Raw genomic sequence first — 25145 nt, 5'->3', positions numbered from 1 at the left:
TGTGGGAGGGGATTGGAAGGGTATAGCTTGGTCGTTTCCTAGGATTACTTTTCATACACATCCATAACTGAAATCATCTGAACTGAATGATGGAATAATTATGACTCATTGTTTGTAATTTAATTATTTAGTGTCCGAATGACATGTTTGGCCTACTAATTAATATGTAATGATCTAGAGTCTAAGAGTACTATACTTACCATATCATTAGTGGTGAAGTGTTATTACATTGTTTTCTTTGAATTTTGTTATTATTGTTATTTTCATTGAAAATTATGCTTGCATATGGATGGCTTTGGACCGAACCGACCTAATGAACACACGATGTCCAAAAGGGTGATAAGATTTGCTATTCTGAAAATGTTACCACGTGTTCATTATACAAATGGGCTTATGCATTAAGCACATCAACTAAAATTAAAACTCTGAAAATTAACATGCTAGACATAATAGGTTTTGAAATAACAGGCTCGACCACAAGTCGGGCTGCATGGCTAGTGTATATATAATAGGATGATCTATCTACCTGACTACCTCTATTCCTCACTAATAATTTTTCTTAGATTGATTTTGTTAAAACCTACGAAACCAAACCGAATATCGGATCAGTATCATTTCCCACAAAATATCGGGTCTAACATTTCTAAACCGCTTTTGTCAGTTCAGTGGTCGGTTTGGACCCGAACCGACCTGTGAACACACCTACCTATATTCGAGTTTATGTTCGTTTAGTATTCCAAGGCAGTTAAGTGTCTAAGTGACTGGGCTAGGCTCTACTAAGTGAACTAACTCACGAACTTTATCTCATTGGGTTAGGCTAAGTTTGTTGCCTTTAGTTTCTATTTTGTAACCCGACTACTTTTTTCTTTGGGCAAAATGCTTGGGTGAGTCCCTCTAGATCCGCCCCTGGGAGTGGAAGAAAGAGTATCCACATGATCAACTGATGTGGTTTATTTTACACTCATTTATTTATTTATTTTAATATTATAAAAAAACACGTGTGAAACTAATGAGCCACCTAAGCAGTGCGTGAAATCCATAGGCATAGGCAAAGTGGAATTTCTTGCAAGTAGTATGTTTAATTCGCCTCTAAAAAATGCGTAGGGGGGTAAAGGGGAATATTTTGCCAACTTCGTGATGAATCGATAGTTAATCCATTCATTAAATTAAATGAATGGACCCCATGCATCTTCCGTGGTGATACATGGTTTTCAGCAACACTATGTTGTCCCACATCTATGCTAGTAGACAACCCCGCGAAAATCCATTCATTTGTGATTGCAAGTGCATGCGCGCTATTCGTCATGTTCGGTTTATTTGGATTGCGCTGAGTTCACTTTCAATTCCTCAATTAAACTATTCAAGTTGTTGTAAGATGATCCACCTTTCTCCACAGCCTTCTTTGCCATTTCTCCTAGCTCTCTAGCTCGCCTTCTCATAACGTCTGCTTCAGTTCCTTTACTCATCAGTTGAGTCACAGCTTTCTCTAACATTTCCTTTGTCACAGACAGTGTCTCCTTCCATCCATGAATTCCAGACATCATTACCTGATCTAATTCCAATTTTAAGGACTTGAGTGACAAGCTGTTCATTGTTGAATTGCTCGGCAAACATAGGCCATGTGATCAAAGGTAGGCCTGCGGTAATGCCTTCAAATGTGGAGTTCCACCCACAGTGAGTCATGAACCCTCCAACTGCGGGATGGTCTAGTATGAGTGCTTGTGGTGCCCAATCTCTAATTATCAATCCCTTCCCCTCCATTCTCTCTTCGAACCCTTCCGGTAAGAATTGTTCGTTGTCACTGTTTTTGGACATTCTCACCACCCAAATGAATGGAACATTTGACGCTTCGAGTCCCATTGCGATTTCAAGCAGTTGAGCAGCACCCAAGCGAGATATACTCCCAAAAGATACATAAAGAACTGAATTTGGTTCCTTAGCGTCGAGCCAACTGAGACAGTAGTGGTCATCAATAGAGGCCTTCTTCCCCCTCTGAGCCTTATCGATGTTGTTTCTATTGCATAGCGAAACTGGACCAATGTTCCATGATCTAATTCCCATGTTCTTCTTGTAGTAGTCAGCATAAGCTGGTTCCATTTCATAGAAACTGTTCACCAAGACGCCATAGCTCTTCCCCTCGGATTCCCGAACTTTATCTTGCATCTCTCGAAACGGGTTCTTTCCATTGGTGTTATCTTGCTTTGGCAATTGAGATTTGGTCATCTCTATTTTGTCTGGTAGTCCAGGCACGACGAATATTTCTGAATCCGATGTAACCTTTTCATGAGGAGCGTGTAGCTTAAGGTTTTCAGAAACACATAAAGGGAAATAGCATTTTCCATGAAAGACGAGCCGTGGAATTCCATATTTCTTAGCAACATCGGTTGTCCAAGGTAAGAACATATCGCGACAAGACAATCAGGACGATGTTGTTCTAATAGCTGCTCGAATGGTTTTTCGAGCATAGCCACAGCCTTAAAAAAATTCATGTCCATTTCTTTTGAACTAATAGCACTTTGGTCTTCACATCCTTTGGATAATCCGGCTTCTACAGAAGGGAATGGTATAACAACAATTCCAATATCAAGTCCAGATTGTTTATCTCGTTCTATACTCTGCGTGAAATGTAGCGCATTAAGGGGAGTGGTGATTATGGTAGACTTTGTACCACGAGCGGCGAAGAGTCTAGCAATGTCTATGGTTGGAATCATATGGCGTTGAGCCATGAATGGGAAAAAGAAAATGTGTAGTTGCCGAGCTTCAGACCCCATGCTTGAAGGACTTGGCTTCTTTGCAAGAGTAATAGAAATGAGATGGTTGAAATTAAGGAGTGATCGAGGAGATGTTCGGAGAGTGTGTACTGTGTAGTGAGAGAAGTCTTGATATATATATAGATGCAAACTTGCCTTCCACGCACCAGTGTTGGGGATATTGTGAACGTTGACTTGTGTCTTTTTTGGCGTGCGTTGATTTGTTTTCAATCAATGTATGGGACGTGGAAAGGAATCAAGATAGGCTGGAGTGCTGGATCGTTCTAGAAAAAAAGTGTTAGTAAGATGTAATCACTCACGTCATGGTTTTTAACCTTAGGCAGATGCAATCATGCAACAAAACATAGGAATTGCAAATTGCCAAATAGACCCTCGGGTATTTTTGCCATCAACCAATCAAATTCCAATTGCAACTTTCTCCTAGTGAATTATGGTAACGGGAGAAACTCCTGCTCCTCCTTTGTGGTTCTCCCCTCCTGCTCCTTTGTGGGGAGAAGAGAGAGTTAATATTCTTAATAGACAAATGATCAGCTCGGTTCTATAGAGTATTTAATTTGTTGATAACTTTGATTTTAGCTATTAAAAATAGAAAAAGCAATAGGGAAGAAGAATATCACTCAACGTCTCTGATCTCAGCTTTTGCTATTCCACTTGCTTTTGTTTTCAAAGCAACAACCCAACAGGTGTAAAGTCTAAGGGCGAATCACGCAATTCATTTGAAAATCTATAACAGATTTAAAGCCTCTCTATTAAACCCCACCATGTGAAAAAGAATGCGGTCCCTTCTGGAATACTAAATTTGTCTACGTTGCACAGGTGTTTCATTGTGCGTGTATCGACTATCGAATTCATTTGTCGACTTCGGTGTTCAACACGGTTTGCACATGGAAGGCCCAAAATATCGATATCGATCAATATATCGGTGTACTCAAAAACCGATATATATCGGATATTTCGGATATTTCGGATATATCCATTTTTTTTGGTAACCAGTCCAAACTATTTAAAATATCGGAAATATCAGATATATCGGAAATATAATATCGGAAATATCGGATATATATCGGAAATATATTGGAAATATCTAATTTTATATTTTAAAATGGTCAAAAGTCAACCGATATATATCGATTATATCGAAATATCGATTATATCGTGATATAAAGTTTATATCGGAAATTCCGATATATATCGGAAAAAAAGAATTCTATATTCGGATATATGTCATATTGTCGACCGATATATATCGACGATATATCGGATATATCGGCGATATTTGGGTCCATGCATGGAACTACTCAATAGTCAAAAGATACCCACTAATTTTACGCGGACAATCTAATCTATTAAACCTGTGAAAGTTACTAGTTGTCGGGTCCATATTTCAGCACTATCTTTAACATCTTCATTTTGCCTACTTTTTAGTTTCATATCCAATCTATTGTTTTTATCAACCATTTTGCCCACAAATTTCTCTCCTCCATTCTTCATTTCTTCTGTTGTATCTCATTTTCACCATAAATATATCCAAACATATCTTATTTTCTGTGTGTTTCTTCACCTTTCTCAATCATGGCGAAGAACCACAGTAACTTATTTTCTATCCCATTCTTCCTTCTCCTCATTCTACATACTTCTAGTGCTCAATACAGCATTGGTGTTAATTATGGTACTCTTGGAAACAACCTACCACCTCCAGCACAAGTTGCTGCATTCCTTAAAGACAAAACCATCATTGATAAGGTCAAGATCTTCGACGCAAATCCTGATATCCTTAGAGCTTTCGCCAATACCGGAATCGCGGTTACCGTTACCATAGCTAACGGAGAGCTCCCACAGCTAACCCAAATTGGCTATGCTAGTAGTTGGATTGCTAATCACATTGCTCCATTTCATCCACAAACCAAAATCAATAGAATCCTTGTTGGTACTGAAGTTTTGCATTCTTTGGATAATAATCTCATTTCTAATCTAGTCCCAGCTATGAGAACAATTCATACTGCTCTCTTACAAGCTGGAATAACAGATGTACAAGTTACAACCCCTCATTCACTTGGTTTTCTTTTAAAATCACAGCCACCAAGTACTGGAAAATTTCGACCTGGTTGGGACGTTGGCGTGCTTGCTCCAATGCTCGCATTTCTTCGAGAAACCAAATCGCCATTCATGGTTAACCCTTACCCGTATTTTGGCTACTCACCTAGACTTCAAAACTACGCGATATTCAAACGCAACCGTGGAAGGTTCGATAGGTATACAAAGATCAACTACACCAACATGTTCGATGCACAACTCGACGCAGTTTACTCGGCCATGAAGAAATTAGGCTATGGCGATGTGAATATTGTAGTGGGTGAAACGGGTTGGCCATCAGTTGGTGAACCAGGACAGCAGGGTGTTAGTATGAATATTGCTGCTACTTTTAACAGAAATCTCGTGGGGCACGTTAACTCTGGCAAAGGAACTCCGTTGATGCCTGGACGGAAATTCGAGACGTATATATTCGCCCTGTTTAACGAGAACGTTAAACCAGGTCCGACCGCTGAGCGAAATTTCGGTCTGTTCCAGCCCGATTTTACGCCAGTTTACAATGCTGGGATTATGAAGGGACAGGTGACTTGATTAATTGTTTCAAATTACTGCTTATAGTAGTAAATCCATCATACTCAGCAAATATGAAATTGTTGTTTTTGAGCTCTAGCTTAAATAAAGTTTTGACTCTTGGATTCGTTTCATTTCTGAAAAATTTGAATTTCCATAAAGCAAAGGCAGAGTGTGGATCGCTAATCCTATTCAGACTCCATATTAAGCCTCCCGGCCTAATACCGCTGATTTAACTTAAGTCAGAGACATCCCATGCAAAGTCACGGGATTCACTTGGGGAATGAATCTCATAATTCAACATCGTGTCTGATGCATCCCATATCTTTCATGTATTTGCTATTATCTTTTCGCGTAGCACAGTAAATTCAACCTTCTATTGAATCTACGCAGTAACTCATTTTTTTCGACTTTGCGCAGCAAGTACCAAATGGACGGGGCGGTGCAACACCAACACCAACACCCTCTGGTCAGCAAAAGAATTGGTGCGTACCGACTCCTGGAGCCACTGATGCACTACTGCAAGGAAACATTGATTACGTCTGTAGCCTGGGTACAGTAGATTGCAAGCCAATTCAAGCTGGTGGAGCTTGCTTTAATCCTAACTCAGTCAGGTCGCACGCAGCATACGCCATGAATGCTTTCTATTCAGCCAACGGTCGCCAAGGTTTCAATTGCGACTTCAAACAAACTGGTGTAGTCAGCACCAAAAATCCCAGTAAGTCGAATTGAATAAAAAAAAATATTAATATATGTTAACTTCCCTAACCATTCAAAGTTCTATAGTTTATTTGAAGCTGAATTTGCTTATTGTTTCTTTGCAGGTTATGGTACTTGTCAATACAAATAAATCGAAAATGTTTAAAGATTCAGAGAAGCACGCGTACATAAGTTGAAAGTGGTAGGAGAAACATGAGAGGTGGTGGATGGTGAGATATTCATTTTATTATAGACATGTCAGTTTGTTAGTGGCAGTCGTCTGTTCATTACTGATCTTAATAAAATTATCTTTCCATTATTTATATATATTATTTTGTTGCTTAGGGCAACAATGCATGTATAACGGCTAGTCTAAGTGTCTGACTGTATGTCTGTATATTATATATCGATTCTTTTATGATATCGAATTCTACTTTACCACAATGCACGTGCATGCTAAGATCAATTGGGGGGAAATGCTAGTAGGCAACATGATTGTGAGAATGTGAGCTGCGTACATATATGTGCCACCTCGGTAAGAGCGCATATTTTGTTTAGGCCTTCTAACTTTGAAAGTTAGTCATATCGTTCTTGTCACGACTGGAGGGTTTAAGGGGAGTGGATTTTCAGTAGATCCATTGACCGTTCTGATGCTCCGGGAGCTTCAATTTGATACACTGATCGGCAGTGGGCTCAATGCGGACCCAATCAAGCCACAGACCAATTCTGGCCCATTCAACTAAATATGGGCCGATCATATTTATAGCTTAGTCAGCCCAACGTTAGGGCAACCCAAACACACATCTCTCTGCTTTTAGTGAAACCTTCATCGAACCCTTTGTAGATGGTTCAATTTTAATACGCCATGTCAGAGATCACCTGACATGTAACTAACCAAAAACACAGGCACACAGCTAAGTTAACCAGAATTAGCTGGCACCATACACTCAAGGGTTCAGATCACCAGACCAGTACTAAACTGTTAGCAGACCAAACCTACAACTAATTTGGTCACACTAAAACTCCCATCACTGGGGTCAGCCAACCTGGGGCATCACGAGAGAAACCAACTGCCGCCTACTGGGTTTAGGAAAGCACTTCCAAGCTAGTATCTCTACACATCCGAAGCTTATGTACTACATAACTGGAAATACCTTCATTCGCCTACCTGCTCGTAGAAGGCTGTGCTCAAGTAGGATCTTGACAAACAGCCAAGGCCCACAAGGGTTTGGCCTTGTCCGCACCTTCTCAGACTAGTACAAAACCAGGCTGGGACCGCAAACTACACCATGCAGTTTGCCGTGACCCAGAGCGAACCTTGTTATTTTGTACTCTTGATGCTACTCAATATCGATGTGGCTCCGACTCAAGTTTACCGCGAAAAAAAATGTGTTACATTAATTGCCTTTCTGAAAGCTTCGCAAGAGATCTCACACAAACAGTGGGCAAAAAAGTTTCAGCTCGGCAAAGCTCCTGCCCTACTCGCCGAGCATACTCTCCGGGCAGATTTTTCTTCTTTGCCTCGAGTATCATCCAAACAACAAAAGGGAGTGCCAAGTGGACCCTAGTGTAAAATATAAGTCGTAAGTAGGACCACCAAAACCATCAAGCAGAGGCTCAAGAATCACAAGTCTCCATCCTTATGAAGAATCATTACAGCTATGAAGGCTTCAACCTATAAGTTGATGGCACAGATCAGCAAATCAACCAATTATCTAGTTATGGAATCAAGGGATCCTGATTCTCCCTTACAACTCCAAATATAAGACCCCAACTCACAATGGAGACGTGCCACATCTAAAATACTGGAAGATCTCATGGACAGAGTTCCAACATCTTGAAAAATGGCCACTCCCACCTCAGGAGATGAGAGGGCTATGCCGAACCACGTGAAAACCAATGTCTCTCACTATTTTCTTCAATTAAATGAAGTAACTAACAACAATCACCACTTCATGTAAATTCGTGATCAGTAATATCAAACAGGGCTAATAGACGAAGACAAAGATTGACTGAAAGCACAACCCTTTCATTTCGAGCAATAACCAGGCCAAGGACTTACAAAATAACCACAAGCAGCAGTATAGATGCTCAAATCCATATCCAAATCCAAACGCAACTTCAAACCTCTGCTTCACTAGCTATCACAATATAACTGAAGGAAGGATTGAAGTCCACTGCAATCAAATAAACATTCTGTACAAGAAGTCAATTGGACGTACCCCTCTATGGGTTCAGGACGGAGAAGACTCCGCTCCATCATGGAGTGCACAGCAGACAGTTGCTTTATGATGCCCTTGGTACACTCTGATTGTTTCCCCAGTTGCCATTGTCCAGAGTCTAGCGGTTGAATCGGAAGAAGCTGCCATAACAACGTGGTATATGTTATACGTTTATCACAAAAAACCCATAGGATGTGCTAACTGAATAACTCAAATAATGAGCTTCACATCCACTACCTGTGATTAAATAGGCACCGTCTACAGAAAATACACAATCCCATACCCAACGCTGGTGACCTGCAGACGTATATGACAACGAGATAGAATAAACACCAAAATCGATCGAGTAAAATATAGTTATGAACTTTAACTGGTTGGTAACACCGGTACAAAGAATTAGTTATTTTAAAAATGGATGCTTAAAGAATCACCAATTAATGTCTTCTCTAAGGTGAAACCATCAACATTCCATATCTTGACAGTATGGTCTGACGATGCAGTGGCCAGATACCTAGAGACCAATACAGGGAAAACAAAAAAAACAAATTGCCGTAAGATCTCACCAGACAACAATACATTCTTCACAACTCCATTGATGCAATTGAGCGAGAGATTTATCAGGAAGAAAACAAACCTGTGGGGTTCACAGAACTCGGGTGACAGCAGACACTTTAGAATGTAACCATCGTGTGCTGGTAGTTTATGAAGTGGCTCAAAGTTCGTCATAGTCTGCCACAGTCAAATTAAGTGATGAGGTGAATCAGATACTGCTCAAGATTAGACCAGATGTCCAGGTTAACTTAAAGTAAAACCATAGAGAGAATTTACTGATGCATATTAGCAACATAAAAGATGCACATGAGAGTACATACTTGGGTCCCACGTAACAGGCGCCAAACATAACATGTTCCACGATTGTTGGCAGCAACAACCAAGCTCCCGTCCCACATAACTGTCAAAGACCGTACAGCTGTATCCACCTCCGGCACCTGAATTCTCAATCATTTAAAATTTGGACGAAGACTGTGATCTCCTTGACCCTAAAATTTGTTAAATACAATAATTATAAATACCGCTAAGTTGGAACGAGGTGGAAGGTTAAAGCAAATCAGAAAGTTTAGGCCCTCTTATTTTTCCCGTCACCTTTCTGTTTTTTTATTGCACACAAGTAGGGATATATTATTAATATAATGAAGAATGTTACACGAGAGTTGAGAATTTAATACTTAGAGTTATACATGTCCAGACCTAATTAAAACGGTAGTAGGTCCTATCTCTCTTTCAACCATCACTTTCATATTTCAGGTATTCCCTCCTCTCATCTTCCTAAACAGAGAACTACCCATAATAGGGTAAAAGCAGATGAACCAAAAAATGAAAAAGGAATTTCGGCATCCAAGCTGTGGATATATTCCCTCCTCTCATCTCTCTCAATGTTTAGCTTTCTGCCATTAAGTCAAGAAAAGTAGCATAAGCCTTAAAAGGCCAAGCTACATTGGGCTGGGCTGGATGCCCAGGGCACCCACTAGTATATATAAGAGAGCTCCAAAATCATTGACCAATCAACTGTCTGAATGAAACGGTAAATAATGTTTTAATATTCAAGAAATCTTTGTCTACAGTGCTTCTCTAATTTCCGTTCAACAAGCCAAGAAAATATAACTAAAGGCTGGGGGAAGACAAAAAGTGATATGAGAACAAAGTATATGAAAATATCCAACATACCAACTCACAACTGCAAGAATTTGCTGTCAAGTCCCAGACCCGTATATTTCCATTTTGGTCACCCGATATTAGTTCAGTCTGCAAACCACAGACAACTGGTGAATAAATCATTCGGCATTAAGGATTATGTAAATGTGACATGACAATCAATATTCCAGAGAAGGAAAATCAAACTAAAAGGCCAGACATGAATATTAAATGGATATCATATTACTCGAAGTCTCAAAAATAGAATATGAACCAAAGTATTACACCACATACTATATGTCATGAGAAGTATCGGAATACAACACTAACTGATGGTCACATATGATCTAGATATGATTTTGGAACCTAATTCCAAGATCCATGCCGATTTTAGGGTTTCAACAACCTTGTTCCTTGCGAAGAACACGAACTCTCACAAGAATTCAATTGAGAAAACCTTTCTCTAACAACTTTATTATTCATCAACTCTCACTATGGCCAATGGCCTACAACTCAATTTATAGCTAAAGAGACTATGAATTTAGAAGCTAGCCTTCTAATTCAAATTTAGAAACTAATAATCCTAATTTTCGGAATTAAATATAATCCCAAAAATAATATATGCTAAAAACATCAAAACAACACCTAAACATAATTAGAAATAATCCTAATAATATATGAACCAATATGGAACTAAAACAAGGGTTTGGAACCCTTAGATGCATCAACTCTCCCCCGGTTCGAAAAAGTTTGACCTCAAACACGCTGCTTCTTCAAGTTTTCAGCTTTCAAATTGACGCCAACAATTCGAGCATGACAGTAGGAGAAGGCAAGAGCTTTATCTTCTTTTTGCGCCAAAAGAATGTGTATGAATTACGACGCCCATCAAACATCACATGCCGATCAAATTGCCAAGGACGACCCAAGAGAAGATCACCCACATTCATATCAACTACATCACACCAAACTTTGCCTGAATATCCTCCAACTGTAAAGGCAACAGAGCATCCCTGAGTAACTGTAGTCTTTGTAGAATCATGCATCCAAGAGAAGTCATAGGGCTCAACATGTGTAACAAACAGTCGGCAACCCAAGCCTTTTCACAACCTTAGATGAGACCAAATTTTCACAACTACCTGGATCAATCACTAAACAGCCTTGATGATCACCAATTTGACAACTGGTTCGAAAGATGTTATTTCTCTGAGAATCAACCGGCTTCACAACAAGAGTCATATCAGATTTTTCTACCAAAAGCATTGGAGCACCACAATCAGTAGGAGTTAGAATGCCCTTTGTCTTAACTTCTTGCATAAAAGCTTCATTTAGTAAGTTCATTTCACTATCAACTACCAGTGTTTTTTTAGAAGGCTTCTTGCATTCAAAAGCACGATGACCATACAACCACAATTGTGACATGTACCCTCAAATGTAATCTTTGTTTTCCTTCTGCAGAATCAATATTAAGCTTAGTAACCTCAGATGACTTCTCAACATATGAAGAACCAATAAATGTCATACCACTAACCCATTGCTCCAAATATTTAGCTTTGTATTGAGCATCAGCTAAAGTGTGTGGATTAAACATCATAGTACCCTTCTTCAGATGAGATTTCAAACCATTAATAAAACGAGAAACCCGAACACATTCATCCTCACAAAAACCACAACGAGCATATGCAGAAGTAAACTCATCATAATAGTCATCAACAGATTTATTACCTTGGTGGGAACTCATAAGAGTTTGGTGTTGCACGCTCTTGAACCGATACGGGTATGGGAACCGATACGGCAACACTAATACGGGGTACGATACAGGATTTTTGAAAATCTAGGATACTAGTACGTCCATAGTTGTAAGTCTATAGTTGTAATATACAGAAAGAAAATTGGGCTTGGAATAAGCAGATGGGCCTGCCTTTAGTCCAGCCCTATTAGCAATTAGTTAGTTTTAAAGATGGCCCATTCCTATTAGAAATTAGTTGGTTTTAAAGATGGCCCATTCCTATTAGAAAATTTAAAACAAGGCCCAAATGAATGAACCCAAATCAGTTAACTTATTACAACTGGCCCAGTTCTTAAACCACCCATTTTTATAAAGTAGTCACGTGCCTTCTTTAACTAAACCTATTCTCCAAACCAAAACAAAAGGCGCCACAACTGTCTCTCTCTCATCTCTCATCTCTCTCAAAGGTAAGAATTGATTCTGGTAGAAGAAGAAGAACCAAAGAAGACAGGAAGTAAAGTTTAAAAACGCAACTTCTCTTCCTTCTTTCTTTTTTTTTTCCCTTTTTCACTGAATCGGATTGTTGAATCGTGCGATTTTAACGATTTTGCTGGTTCGAATCACAATTTTCCAATGATTTTACTACCCTCCGATTCAAACCTGCTATTTAGATCTATTGAACTTCAACTCGACTTGAATCGCCGTATCGGTAGTGTATCCCACACCCGTACCCGTATCGTACAGGTGTCCAACCGGTATAATGACAAAAGTGCCATATCCGTGCATCATAGTATGGAAGGTATTCTTTACACATCACGTTTCAAATCCTCCCAATCCCGATATTGCAAAACAACGCCTTCATCCATTAATTGTTTTTGTGTTTGCCACCATGCTCAAGCTCTGTCCCTAAACCTTGTTGCAATATTGGGAACCTACTTGTTATCTGGTACATCTTTTGCACTAAACACATCATCAACAATGCCCTCCCAATCCAAATAATCATTGGCATTTGTCGTACCATGAAATTAAGGAATAACCTCAACTTTGAAATTTTGTTCCCAACACGTTTGTGGCACATCATCTCTAACTAGTATGCATTGTGCCGGTGGTAAAATCGGACGGCGAGGTTCATCTCTTTTTTCCAATAACTTGCGGATTTCACTAATATCCAATTCCATTTTAGTGAACTTCTCATTCAAACTGGAAACTTCGGCAGTTAAACCACCCAAACTAAGCTCCATCTCTTCATACTTAACATTAAGATCCTCTATAGTTTTTGGTTTAGTATTAGCCATGGATTTTTATTTTTTTTTGGACTGGATGGACAGACTGACAAGGATATGGGCTGGACTGTTTCTGGGCTAGACTCGAACTGGGCCTGAGTTTGGACTGGTGGGGTGGGCTGGGGGCTTACAATATATTTGAACTGGGCTCAACAGATTAGATTGGTGGACTGGGCTTGTGTAGAAACGGAAGTGGACTGTTTTAATAAAGGCTATTGGACTGGGCTTAATATATAACATAGAATGGATTAGAAACACAGACTGGTAATATAAGGCAAGGATATAGGCAGACCAAAACAAAACAAGGACACGAAGGAAAAGAAAGAAAAAACAAAATTGATGGAACAGGAGTCGTACTTACCAACAAAATTTGATGGAACAACGGTTATTGTATCTGATTTCTTTTCATCTTCTCTATTTCTCCCAACTGCTTTTTTCTTTTTTGTTGGTTCTACCCAACGGTGGTGATGATGACAAGTTGCGGAAGCGATAAAGTGAACTCAAAATCAGGATTTTCAATGCGTAGAAGCCTTGAAAACCTTGCTCAGAATACCAATTTGATGGTCACGTATGACCTAGATGATTTTGGAACCTAATTCCAAGATCTATGTCGATTTTAGGGTTCGACAACCTTGTTCCTTGCGAAAAACACGAACTCTCTCACAAGAATTCAATTGAGAAAACCTTTCTCTAACACTCAAACTTTATTATTCATCAACTCTCACTATGGCCAATGGCCTACAACTCAATTTATAGCTAAAGAGACTATGAATTTAGAAGCGGGTTAACTAGTATTACCCCCCACTAGATGAGCCAATTAGGATTCTCCCCTTCCCCCCCCCCTAGATGGGAAATTAGGGTCTCCCCTCCAAATACACACAAACAAAGTTGACCGTGTTTTTTTGGTGTGTATTTGGGCGGGATACCCTAATTGGCTCATCTAGGGGTACTGCTAACCCTTTAGAAGTTAGCCTTCTAATTCAAATTTAGAAACTAATAATCCTAATTTTCATAATCCCAAAAATTACATATGCTAAAAACATCAAAACAACACCTAAACATAATTAGAAATAGTCCTAATAATATATGAACCAATATGGAACCAAAACAAGCCTTAGATGCATCACTAACATTTACAAGAAATTCTTTTACGGGTAAAAGTTGAGAGATACTGTATATAATCAAGAAATTAATCAAGTATACTACAAGGGAAGGAAATGAAAAGTGTGTAGGGATATCCTACACTACAAGAACAACAGAACTTTAAATCTGAAAAAGTACAACTCTGGAACACACTAGGCAGTGCTCCACAATTTACACCTCTCAGAAGAATTAGCTCTCTAGCCTAAATAGCTAACAACTCCTGCACTCACTAGCCCCTACAATGGACAAAGTGACACCTCTCTTCCACACACACTGACACACCCCACCCCAACACACACACATAAAAGAATATTGACATTGAATGAGAGTGTGGCTGACTGATTCCCTGTTTGACAAAAGTTAACGATCAATAAGTTCTCCTAGTAAGACTATCTATGATAACGACTCTATTTTCAGCAGCACACCACAAGAAGAAAGAGGCTTGGGCAGGAACATTGGACTTCCAAATGTAAATGCTAGGAAAGTTTGGGATAGGATTGCCTCCATGTGATGTTGGAAGGTGAGAGCAAAGGGAGAAATTGAAAGACTTGGAGGGAACGATATTAGTTCCGTTTTTGTCGCCCGATATTAGTTCAGTCTGCAAACCACAGACAACTGGTAAATAAACCATTCGGCATTAAGGATTATGTAAATGTGACAAGACAATCAATATTCCAGAGAAGTAAATCAAACTAAAAGGTCAGACATAAATATTAAACGGATATCATATTACTCAGTTTCAAATATAGATATATGAACCACAGTATTAGCCATTTAGCCCGCATAGCATATGTCATGAGAAGTATTGCTGTATTGGAATACCTCACTAACATTTACAAGAAATATTTTTATGGGTAAAATTGGAGAGATACTGTATATAAAACGGATGTCATATTAATCAAGGATATCCTACACAACAAGAACAAGAGAATTTTTTTTTAAAAAAATCTGAAAAAGTACAACTCTGGAACACACTAAGTCCTTCTACACAATTTACATCTCTCAGAAGAAAAAGCTCTCTGGGCCCAGAAGCTAACAACTCCAGCACCCACTACCCACACTACCCCCTACAATGGACAAAGTGACACCTCTCTTCCACACCCCACCAACCACCCCCACCCACACACATATAAAAGAATATTGACATTGAATGAGAGTATGGCTGACTGATTCCCTGTTTGACATGCAAAGAAGTCAAAAGTTAAGGATCAATTTACTTCTCCGAATAAGATAATAAGATGATATGATAACGACTCTATTTTGAGCAGCACACCACAGGAAGAAAGAGACTTGGGCTGGAACTTTGGACTTCCGAATGTAAATGCTAGGAAAATTTGGGATAGGACTGCCTCCACGTGCTATTGGAAGGTGAGAGCAAAGGGCAAAATGGAGACTTGAAGGAAAATCTCTGACCCTTGTCAATAGCCAAAATACATTTATCTCTACTCGCTCTCACAGGAAGAACAGAGTGTAGACTCTCCAGGAGGGTAGCAAGACCCACAACATCCCTATCGGGCAATGCATTATGAATATCTACACCCCACCCAAGATGTCCATTATTTAACCGCATGAGCCACCAATCCTCCCAAAATCTAATCCTAGTCCTGTATGGCTATCCCCTACTATGAAAGTCGTCTCTCTCTGAAAGTATCAAAGCCTTTGTGCATACCTTTCCAAACCCCACAGCTGAAAAGCCCCACTGGCCAAACCACTATCCCACCGAAAGTTGATCTATCAAAATGTAGACTTAACATCTTTTTATTTTTCTCCATAATTTATCACTCTGCTTACCAAATCTCCAGAGCCATCTCCGCAACCTCTAAAATAGCTAACTGAGCACACAGCAACAAAAGGAAATATCTCATCACCTCCAAATCAGGCAAGTCCTCATCCTACAAGGAGGAACCAGCAGGCGCATTCACAAGCTTTTAGCTACCGAGTGTAGGGGCTCATAAGATTTACAGTAGAAGTCCCCTTTCCTTTCTCTTTATACGAGTCTCTCTTTCTCTTTCTGGTTTTCTTGTTTGTGATTGCCTTTACTAAGTACACTAAATTCATTCCTTTTGCTCTCTATCTCCTAATGCCAACTGCAATCTAACATCTGCTCAATGCATAGTAAAATAGGTGGCAGCTGCTCTCTATGTACTTGTAGTTGAATAAGGACTGTAAGCTTCAAGTCCCTTCTTATCTTCTTTTAGTTTCAACAGGAGGATAGAATCTAGTTATATTCTCATCTTAGTGCTTTTCTTTCCCCTATCTATAGGATTCTCCTTGTCTATTATCATCAGGCTCTTTCCCCTTGTGGCCTTGTCCTGTAGTTTCTCTTTTGAAGGTTATACCGGACTCTTCTTTGACATAACTTAATTCAGCAGTTGTCTCATCCTCTTGTATTATATGAATTAAGAAGATCCCTTTCACTTATACTACAGCTCACCTAACAGTTTACCTTCCCTTACTTGACTTTTCATCCCTTACTTACCCTTCCTTCATGGCGTCACTGTCGCCTTACTTCCTTCAAGTTAGTTTGAAGACTGTTGAATTTCCTTTCCTAAGACTGTAAATGGAATTCCAATCAAACTACTATACTAAACCTTCCATCTATGTTTGGAAATCTCATTCAGATAGCCTAGCTCTAATCAATTCCTTCTGAATTTCACCGGCTATTTATTAAGACCGGGAATCATGAGAATCATAAGTGTAACTACCTATTGACAATTCAATATCCAATATCTATAAGAGGTGAACCAAAGGAAGGGAAGTCAAGTGATCCTCAGAAGAGGGAACATAATGACAATCCAATCTCCCTTTCCCAAAGATGAGAAGGGTAGGCATCGCGAGACATTAGAGCGCTTACCTTACCTATGTTGATGGGCTTCCTCTCCCATTACTGGAAAAGAAACTTCCTCTAGGCTTTATGGCTACCACTTGTGCCAGAAGGCTTCAAGCTGGACTGGGATCATTAAGTCGATCAGACTAACGGAAAGAAGAAGCAGACAGAGAAGAGGGTTTTCGTTTCACTTGACTTGAACCAGCCCCTGGGATTGATCAATAAGTAGTGGAATTAGGTTGCGTCATCAATCAAGTGCCCTGTCTTCTCTTCTCTATCTCAACTGATCGATCGCTTCGTCTTTCAATTATGATTTGTTTGGTACACGAGTGGAACATCAAATATGAAAATGAAGATCTAAAATGAAAGCTAGACCCTGAGTCTGTCCACCTGACCCTAACCTCAGGCTTTCAGTCCTACTTCTGCGACTAATTGATTATTCCTGCTTATTTTATTTATTAGATGCCACTATGTTACTTTTCAGTACTCTCTATTTCAACAAGATTGGAATTGATTTGCTCATCTGGCTCCATCTTTTCTCTTAGCCCTTCTTTTGCTTTCTCTTTGATCTTTATCGCTCTTATGGTCTGTAAAGTAAAGCTTAGGACCCTAAATCAAATAAAGTACCCTAAAAAAGAAAGTCCTCTATCCAGCGCTACTGCTGGTTGATACTTCTCTGACTAGGTAGCGGCCTACCCCGAGGTTAGTTTTCCCGGCCTTCCACGTACTCGCTGTGACAAATGGCTCCACCCATTGCTCTGTACCTCTCCCTTTCTTTTGGCCTAATAGTCCTACCTAGGTGACCCCTTACGTAGTATTATATCATCTTGGTTAGATGCCTCCCCTTTTGACGCTTTTGGATTCCGACCTACCTCTGCGGTACATCTGATTCCAGTCATGATAGTTCAGTTATTCACAGCAGCTCCATCCAACTCCCGGCTAGCAGCTCTACTTCCCACTTTTTCTCATACCCCTGGGCCTTTCAAGACCCTTTCAACCACTTCCAACATTTCGTTTCTTAGGCCAGGGCTGGCTAGGACCACTAAGGAATTCTCTTCCACAACTAGCTCGACCAGAAGGGGGAAGTAGGATGATCCTACGTGAAGAAGCTACTCTTCCAGACTGTGTCAGACTTCAATATCTTCTAATTGCATATCGAAACTGATCCTCCCCTGAAAAAAGCTTAGCGAAAGGGTCTGTCTCACTTCACATGCAGGAACAGATCTTAGCCAGACAGTGACCATTAGCGGAGTTCCTTTTCTTTGCTTGAGAACGTTCAGACCCCTGTACAAAGCTCACTGTAGAAGCTACACGCATAGGAATAAGAGCAGGCTAGGGTTTCCCTTGCTCCAAGCAAGGTTGCTAAACAAGAGGATGGTCCGAAGGAGTCTTATCATACTTAGCCTGGAATGCCAGATCCAGAGAAGAAGGACGGTGTCCTCACTTCAGAAGCTACACCCATTCTGTTAAAAACCTATCTATGAATAAAGAAGTTGTTGACTCAGATGTCCAGCCCCCACTTCTGTTTCTATTGCTAGTTCGGTCTATAGGACCGGGGAAGGTCGGGCCTTCTTTTATTGCTCGGGGCAGCTTAAACTGTTTTCTCTTAAAAGACTCTTAGCTCTCTACTCGAAATGGGGTACAAAGGGGGTCAACTGGTTAAGGTTAATCCTAGGAAAAGGCTAGTAGTGGGCTACATTCACTGCTTGACGGTACCATCCCCACCTGGTCCCATGCCATCCGACTTCCACAAATGCACAGCTTCTACTTCTTCCTTCCGCTCGCAACCCAAAACATGAACCCTTTATGGGTGACTTCCCGCCTGTCTTGATTCATGCAACGCGCTGTTCATTTTATTCTGTCTTTTAATTGGAAACAGGGGTGGCAAATCAGGTGCCAATAAGACCTGATTAGCCCCGCCCTACCTATCACACGCACATGCTGCGAAAGCTCAAAGCAAGCCTACTAATGCCTATCGACACCTACCTACCACCCAAACGGACATGAGAGAGAGCCAAACGCACCGAGCAGACCAAAAGCAATGGAACAACTTGTCTCTCTATAGAAGGCTCCCTCAACTGACTTGGCCAACTCCAGCCCAGAAGATCTACAATCAACAAGCACCAGCCGGACGCTCTTCAAACCAAGCGTGCTTACCGGCACAATCATAAAAAAAAACAAGGCCACTACAGCGCGTTTTAACAGCGGTTTCACACCCCTTGCCACGAGACATGGTCCAAAGGCCTTTTCAGGCCCTATTTCGCCATCTGAGAAGTGGATGATCCCGGTTTAACAACCAAGATCTATTCATGCCACTAACAGCAGAATCAAGAGAAGTAGAAGCAGAGAGCCTATTAGGTTAGGCGCAATGCTAATGTATCACATGCTACTTTTGCCTAGGCCAATCCTTCTTATACTAGTACGAAGTCAAGAATTGAGATTGAACTGAGGTAGAGAAATATGGATTTTTTTTTTTTTTAGATCCGTAAAATGTGATGTGTATATATATAATCATAAGTCAACTTTGTCGGATGAGATATCCCACTCAGTTACAACAAAGGGAAAGACAGATACAATATCGATACTAGAAAAAAAAAAAAAAACTACAACTACTAGAGATACCTAAAGCAAAGGGATGCAATCATGCATGGCCAAGCAAGGAACCCCATCTGAACATAATATCCCCAAAAGATGTATCTGTCCACTCCTTCCAAAACTTCGACCAGAGAAAAACGAATCCCTTGACTGCCACAATCATCTGTGCCATGGTCATCGCACATCCATCAAAGTGTCTCCTGTTCCTTTCCAGCCACAAATCCCACATGATAGCAAAAGGTAAGATGCTCCACATTCTGCATCCCTTTGGGGAATGGACACCAAGCACCCAAGAGCTCAACAAAATTTTCACTAACCAAGGAATAACCCAATAAACCCCAAAGTGGCCCACATAGTAACTCCATATCTCCCAAGAAAAAAGACAATGAATGAGAGTATGACTCACTATTCCCCATCAGCCATACATAAGTGACAAAAGTTAATGATTATTTTCTTTCTCCTAATGAGATTGTCTATGGTCAAAATCTTATTATGAGTTGCACACCAAACGAAAAAAGAAACGAAACAAAGGATTTTTGCTGACCAAATAAATGAGCTAGGAAAGTTTGGAATCATGACCCCTCGGGTGTTAGCTGGTAGATGAGAACACAAAAAAAAGTAGAAAGACTTAGCTAAGAATTTTCGATTCTTTTCTATAGTCCAGTGCCGACGATCCCTATCCGGTCTCGCAGCAGGAATCGCCTCTAGCATAAGCGAGAAGGTGGCAATGCTCGCAATATCCCGATCAGTCAAGTGAACATGAATACCCAAATCCCACCCAAGATTACCATTATTTAAACGCATAAAACACAACTGGGGCATTTTTAAAAACTGAGATGGCATAAAGTCTTGGGAAAGTAAAGAATAACGGTTTTCCTGCTACCCATCTATCCTCCCAAAATCTAATTCTACCCCCGTCACCTAAGACGTGCATGATTTCTCTCTGAAACTCCACGAGACCTCTTCGAATACTCTTCCGAGCCCCACACCCGTAAAGTCCTGAATTCCCACACCAACCTAGATTGGTCTCACCAAATCTGGATTTGACCACACCTCCAAAGCTTCTCACTTTCTTCCCCAAATCTCCAAAGCCATCTGCCCATAAGGGCAGAATTAAACTCACGAATCCTCCGCAAACCCAAACTCCCGTTTTTCTTCGACATACAAACAATTTTCCAGTTAACAAGATGATACCTATGATTCTCCTCCTTGTCATCCCAAAAAAAAATCCTAATAATCCTTTCAACTCTTTTGACAACGCTTTGTGGCATCCTAAAAAGGGACATAACATAAACCGAAAGGCTCGAAAGAAAACTCTTAATCAAAATCACTCTCGCACCTCTCGAAAAGTACCGCCTATGCCACCTTTCAAGTTTTTGACGGAGGTTCTGCTCTACAGGTTCCCACATAGTAGCAGACCTGTATCGAGCACCAAGAGGAAGCCCAAGATACCTTGAGGCCAGAGATCTGGCAGAGCACCCGATGGCTCCAGCCATCCTATCAACATCGCTCGTGTCAACCACCCTACACACTTTGCTCTTTGCCATATTCACCCTAATCCCTGAGATCACCTCAAAGCAACAAAGAATCCCACGAAGGAATCTAAGCTGTGAGAGGTCCCTACGCAAGAACACCACAATGTCATTTGCATATTGCAGATGAGAGACGAGAATTCGGTCCTGTCCCTACCCTAAAACCCTCAATAAAACCGAGCTCATTAGCTCTACTAATCATTCTACCTAAAACCTCCACTACTAACAGAAAAAGAGGTGGAGACAGGGGGTCACCCTATCTACTGCCTCTAGAACTCCTAAAGAAACCAGCATGCGGCCCATTAATGGAGATCGAGAAAGAACACGATGAGATGCATCTCCTAATCCATTTCCGCCACTTCCCATCAAACCCCATACGTCTCATCACATAGTCCAAAAACTCCCAACTCACATGGTCATAAGTTTTAGTCAGATCAATTTTACAAACTAGACATGGTATCCCACTAACATTTCTATCCTCAATTGCCTCATTAGCGACTAACACCGCATCCAGGATTTGGCGCCCACTCACAAAGGATCCTTGTTCCTCCGCAATGAGGTTAGAAATCACCCCTTTCAATCTCATCGAAGCATCTTGGATATGATCTTATATAAACTACTAACCAAGCTGATAGGGCGCAAATCACTAATGTCCTCGGCTCCTCTCTTTTTAGGGATTAACTTAATAAAGGTGTTATTCATGCTATTCGAAAGAAAATATGACTCTCAAAACTCCCGAATGGTCTCCATGATGTCATCTCTCACTGTATCCCCAAACTTCTGAAAAAACTCAGTATTGAAACCATCCCAGAGACTTATCGTTCCCTAGGTCGACAATCACCCTCCAAACCTCCTCCTCCTCAAACTCTCTTTCTATGTCCGCACTCTCCTCTCTAGAAATGCTTGGAAGAGAGAGATCACCTACAAATATGGATTTCACGTACGCAGATAAGTCGAAGCTCAAACTACTGCTAAGTGAAAGGCTTCGGGGATAGAACTATTATACAACAATAGTACCATGTCGTCTGTTCAAGAAAAGAAAAGGAGAGAGATCGACTAGGAAAAGCAACACCACATTGAAATCATGCATATGTCTCCACCCAAGGCCCCCTAAATCCTTCTTAGACGTACACACTCTTCCAATTTACCAAGTGATATCTATGATCTCCTCAGAGTAATCCCACAGAAATTCTGAGAAAGGTCTCTCAATCCTAAATGCCACAGGTAGTGGCAACCAGAGCAAGGACGTAATAAACGAGTAAGCTCGAAAAGACTGCTTTTAATCAAAATAACATGAACCCCTTTAGACAAGTAGCACCCTTGACATCCTTCCAATCTCCTACAGAAATTCTCAATGACCAGGGCCCAAATAGCTACTGAATTATTCTCCGCCTCAAGGGGGAGACCAAGGTAAATGATGGTAAGGTGGCCCACAACCAGCAGTCCCTGCAAATCTATCTAGTACACTACCCCAAAATATTTACTGTTTGCCCTGTTAATTTTGAGTCCAGAGACAGCCTCAAAGGACTAAAGGATGCCACACAGAAGTCTAAGTTGAGTAACATCACTAACCAAGAAAACCACAACTAAGTTGAGTAAGATCTCTAACCAAAAAAACCACAATGTCATCGGCATACTCCAAATGGGAAACTAAGACCGCTCCTGACCAACCCCCCTCACTCCAAGCATGTTAACTCTACTACTCATCATACCTAACATTTCCAAAACCAGAAGAAACAGGGATGGGGAAAGGGGATCTCTGTGTCTAATGCCTCTAGAGCTTCTAAGGAAACTTGCAGGCAACGCATTAACAGGGATAAAAAAAGGAGTACCATGCTTTGCTGCATTAATACTTCAAAAAAGATGTACTGGACTACTGGTGTCAGTAAAAGTCAAACTGAAAATGACATGTCCATGCCATGTTTGATTTGTGTTCCAGCCGTGTTCATTAGCATAGGCACTCTGATCTTATTTTATTTCTTTCTGGGAATATATAATGACCTCTTGTTGATATTCAAAGGTAACAAAACTTCAGTAGAACTACTTGTAAAGCTAGATGAAATGTTCCCAATTATTAATGTCATTTTAGTTTTAACTTTTAACCAAGCGACATAAAATTCAATGAGCAGTAAACCTTGCAAACAATGTTCAAGCCAACAAGCATTTGTGCAGTAAATAGTTATGTTTTATAAGCTAGGCCATCAAATCACTATGATAAAGTCAAGGTTTTAAATAACGTACTGAAGCTATTTCCCATTACTTTTAATTTTTTTGATGACCTCATCAATCATAACTTCTTTAAAGACTACAAACTCCCTATTAGGTTATGTTTAGTGTATCAAAACACCTCATTCTATTAGAAATCAAATTTACAAACTTCCATCATAGAACCTCATTTTCCTCCTCTTTTTTTATTTTTTATATCAAGGCTTAAGCCTCAAGCACGTCTGAGGCTCACCTCAAGCCTCACAGATTAGATGCGCCTTTTTAAACACTGGATAAAATATATCTACAACAGGATGAAGATCATGTATGCTGATCAAAGAAATTTCAGTATTTGCAAGCTGAAGGTATTTTTCTTTTGTTTGGAAATGCAAAAATCATTTACAGTAGAGACAATTATGACATCTGACCTGATTGGGATGCAGCACAACAGTGTTAACGGCAGCACGGCTTTCATATTCCCTTTGACAACCTGGAGCCCTGAGAGCGGTTAAGATGAGCAGAGAAATAACAAATTATAAATAAGAGAAATGAAAAAGAAGCAACGATTACATTCCTACAGCAAAGTATAGGCAAAGACAATCCTACAAAAGACTAACTCAGTGCCAAATCGATAAGGAACAATAACATAGTCAGAAACCCCAACTTTGCACCCAATTAAGAAAAGCATAAATCAAAGATTTCGAAATTTAAAATAAGAGTTGGGTCAAAAGTGTAAAGAGACTTGACTAAAAAACAAATAGCTCCATTTTAGTTACTTTACCTCAAATCCCATATCTTCACAGTGCCATCTTCAGAACCGGAATACATCCAATTTCCATCACACTGGAACCCGACTGCCGTTACATTACTAGTATGTGAATCATAGCTCATCACCTACAATATAATAAAGAATAACATTCTTTAGCAAGGGAAGTAAAATATATATAAAAGAACAAGTTGAGGAAAGGCGTACAGGTTGAGGGCTATTTGAGTTAACTTCAAATAACCGAATATGAGGATTTCCAGCTGCTGCCAGGTATTGCTTATCTGGGGTTATTTCTAACCGGTTAACTTGCTGCAACACAAGTAGACTTTTAATATTAACTAAAACTAATAATAAAAGAATGTTAAAATGAACTTACAGAATCGGGGTATTGAAGAGTACGATAGCATCGCCCACTTTTAGCCTCCCAAAACCTAATAGTGTGATCATAGCCCGCTGTCGCGAGGATCACTGACGGTTGGCTCATTTTTTATTATTAATTTCGAGCTAGACCCAAAACCTAATGCATTTGGACATTTGGTGAATGTTGAGACTTTATTAGAAGAGAGACTGTGGAAACAATTAACAACAACGAACACTCCTAACTCTACTGCCTTATTATTCTCAGGATCTATTGAAATATAGGACAAAAAGCCTATGTGCTATTGGCGGAATTTCGCAATCTGTGTCGGCATATACATGTTTCTGGAAAGCGCAGCAAATATGTTCAAAACTAATGGGGCGTTTGGCAACTAACAAAACAGCGCTCAAAAGTCCTCAACTCATTTTTCACTTGGTAAACTTCTACTGGAAAAATATTAGATTTGCTAGCATTTTTTCACTAGAGTTTTGCCAGGCTAATTTATAGTAGGAAAATTTCAATTTGCCAGTGTTTGTTTGCAAAAATTCATAATGGGAAAATATGAGATTTGCCAGTTTTGCCAACGTTTGTTTACATAGTTTTTTTTCCATGGCAAATGATTTTTTAACTTTTTGGAAATATTATTTTTTTGGTTTCCAAACTCAATAAAGTATAAAAATATAAAGAACATTGAATTCCAACTACGTGAACTTCCCAAGTATGGC

General features: G+C 40.0%; 2 protein-coding genes and 1 pseudogene across 2 annotated transcripts; 1 reads left to right on the top strand and 2 right to left on the bottom strand.

Moving 5' to 3' along the window:
• Positions 1-933: 933 nt before the first annotated feature.
• Positions 934-2927, bottom strand: LOC147481667 (scopoletin glucosyltransferase-like; annotated as a pseudogene).
• Positions 2928-4125: 1198 nt separating this feature from the next.
• LOC147481666 (glucan endo-1,3-beta-glucosidase-like) lies at positions 4126-6390 on the top strand. The gene is made up of 3 exons (XM_086576769.1): positions 4126-5384; positions 5793-6090; positions 6197-6390. The coding sequence occupies exons 1-3, from the start codon at positions 4344-4346 to the stop codon at positions 6220-6222; spliced, it is 1365 nt and encodes a 454-aa protein (XP_086432895.1). The 5' UTR covers positions 4126-4343; the 3' UTR covers positions 6223-6390.
• A 1689-nt stretch (positions 6391-8079) lies between these two features.
• Positions 8080-24788, bottom strand: LOC147481665 (target of rapamycin complex subunit LST8). The gene is made up of 10 exons (XM_086576770.1): positions 24439-24788; positions 24270-24371; positions 24078-24190; positions 23725-23794; positions 10019-10096; positions 9166-9282; positions 8928-9022; positions 8725-8804; positions 8531-8590; positions 8080-8433 (listed from the first exon to the last, which is right to left on the bottom strand). Exons 1-10 carry the CDS (start codon positions 24544-24546, stop codon positions 8306-8308), a joined length of 951 nt encoding a protein of 316 aa, XP_086432896.1. The 5' UTR covers positions 24547-24788; the 3' UTR covers positions 8080-8305.
• Between the last annotated feature and the right edge of the window lie 357 nt (positions 24789-25145).

This window comes from Coptis chinensis, chromosome 8 (genome assembly GCF_015680905.1).
Source record: "Coptis chinensis isolate HL-2020 chromosome 8, ASM1568090v1, whole genome shotgun sequence".
Classification (NCBI taxonomy): domain Eukaryota; kingdom Viridiplantae; phylum Streptophyta; class Magnoliopsida; order Ranunculales; family Ranunculaceae; genus Coptis; species Coptis chinensis.
Note: the sequence above shows the minus strand (reverse complement) of the source record. Positions and strands in the feature narration are given on the sequence as shown.

Bases quoted from the DNA above. Each gene is read 5' to 3' on its own strand.
- LOC147481665 (XM_086576770.1), bottom strand. From the start codon at position 24,546: ATGAGCCAACCGTCAGTGATCCTCGCGACAGCGGGCTATGATCACACT. The intron at 10,097-23,724 runs GTCAGATGTCAT...TGTGGTTTGCAG, and splicing joins TTGTGCTGCATCCCAATCAG to ACTGAACTAATATCGGGTGA. The intron at 9,023-9,165 runs GTATGTACTCTC...TGACTGTGGCAG, and splicing joins GCCTGTTACGTGGGACCCAA to ACTATGACGAACTTTGAGCC.
- LOC147481666 (XM_086576769.1), top strand. From the start codon at position 4,344: ATGGCGAAGAACCACAGTAACTTATTTTCTATCCCATTCTTCCTTCTC. The intron at 5,385-5,792 runs GTGACTTGATTA...GACTTTGCGCAG, and splicing joins CTGGGATTATGAAGGGACAG to CAAGTACCAAATGGACGGGG. The intron at 6,091-6,196 runs GTAAGTCGAATT...GTTTCTTTGCAG, and splicing joins AGTCAGCACCAAAAATCCCA to GTTATGGTACTTGTCAATAC.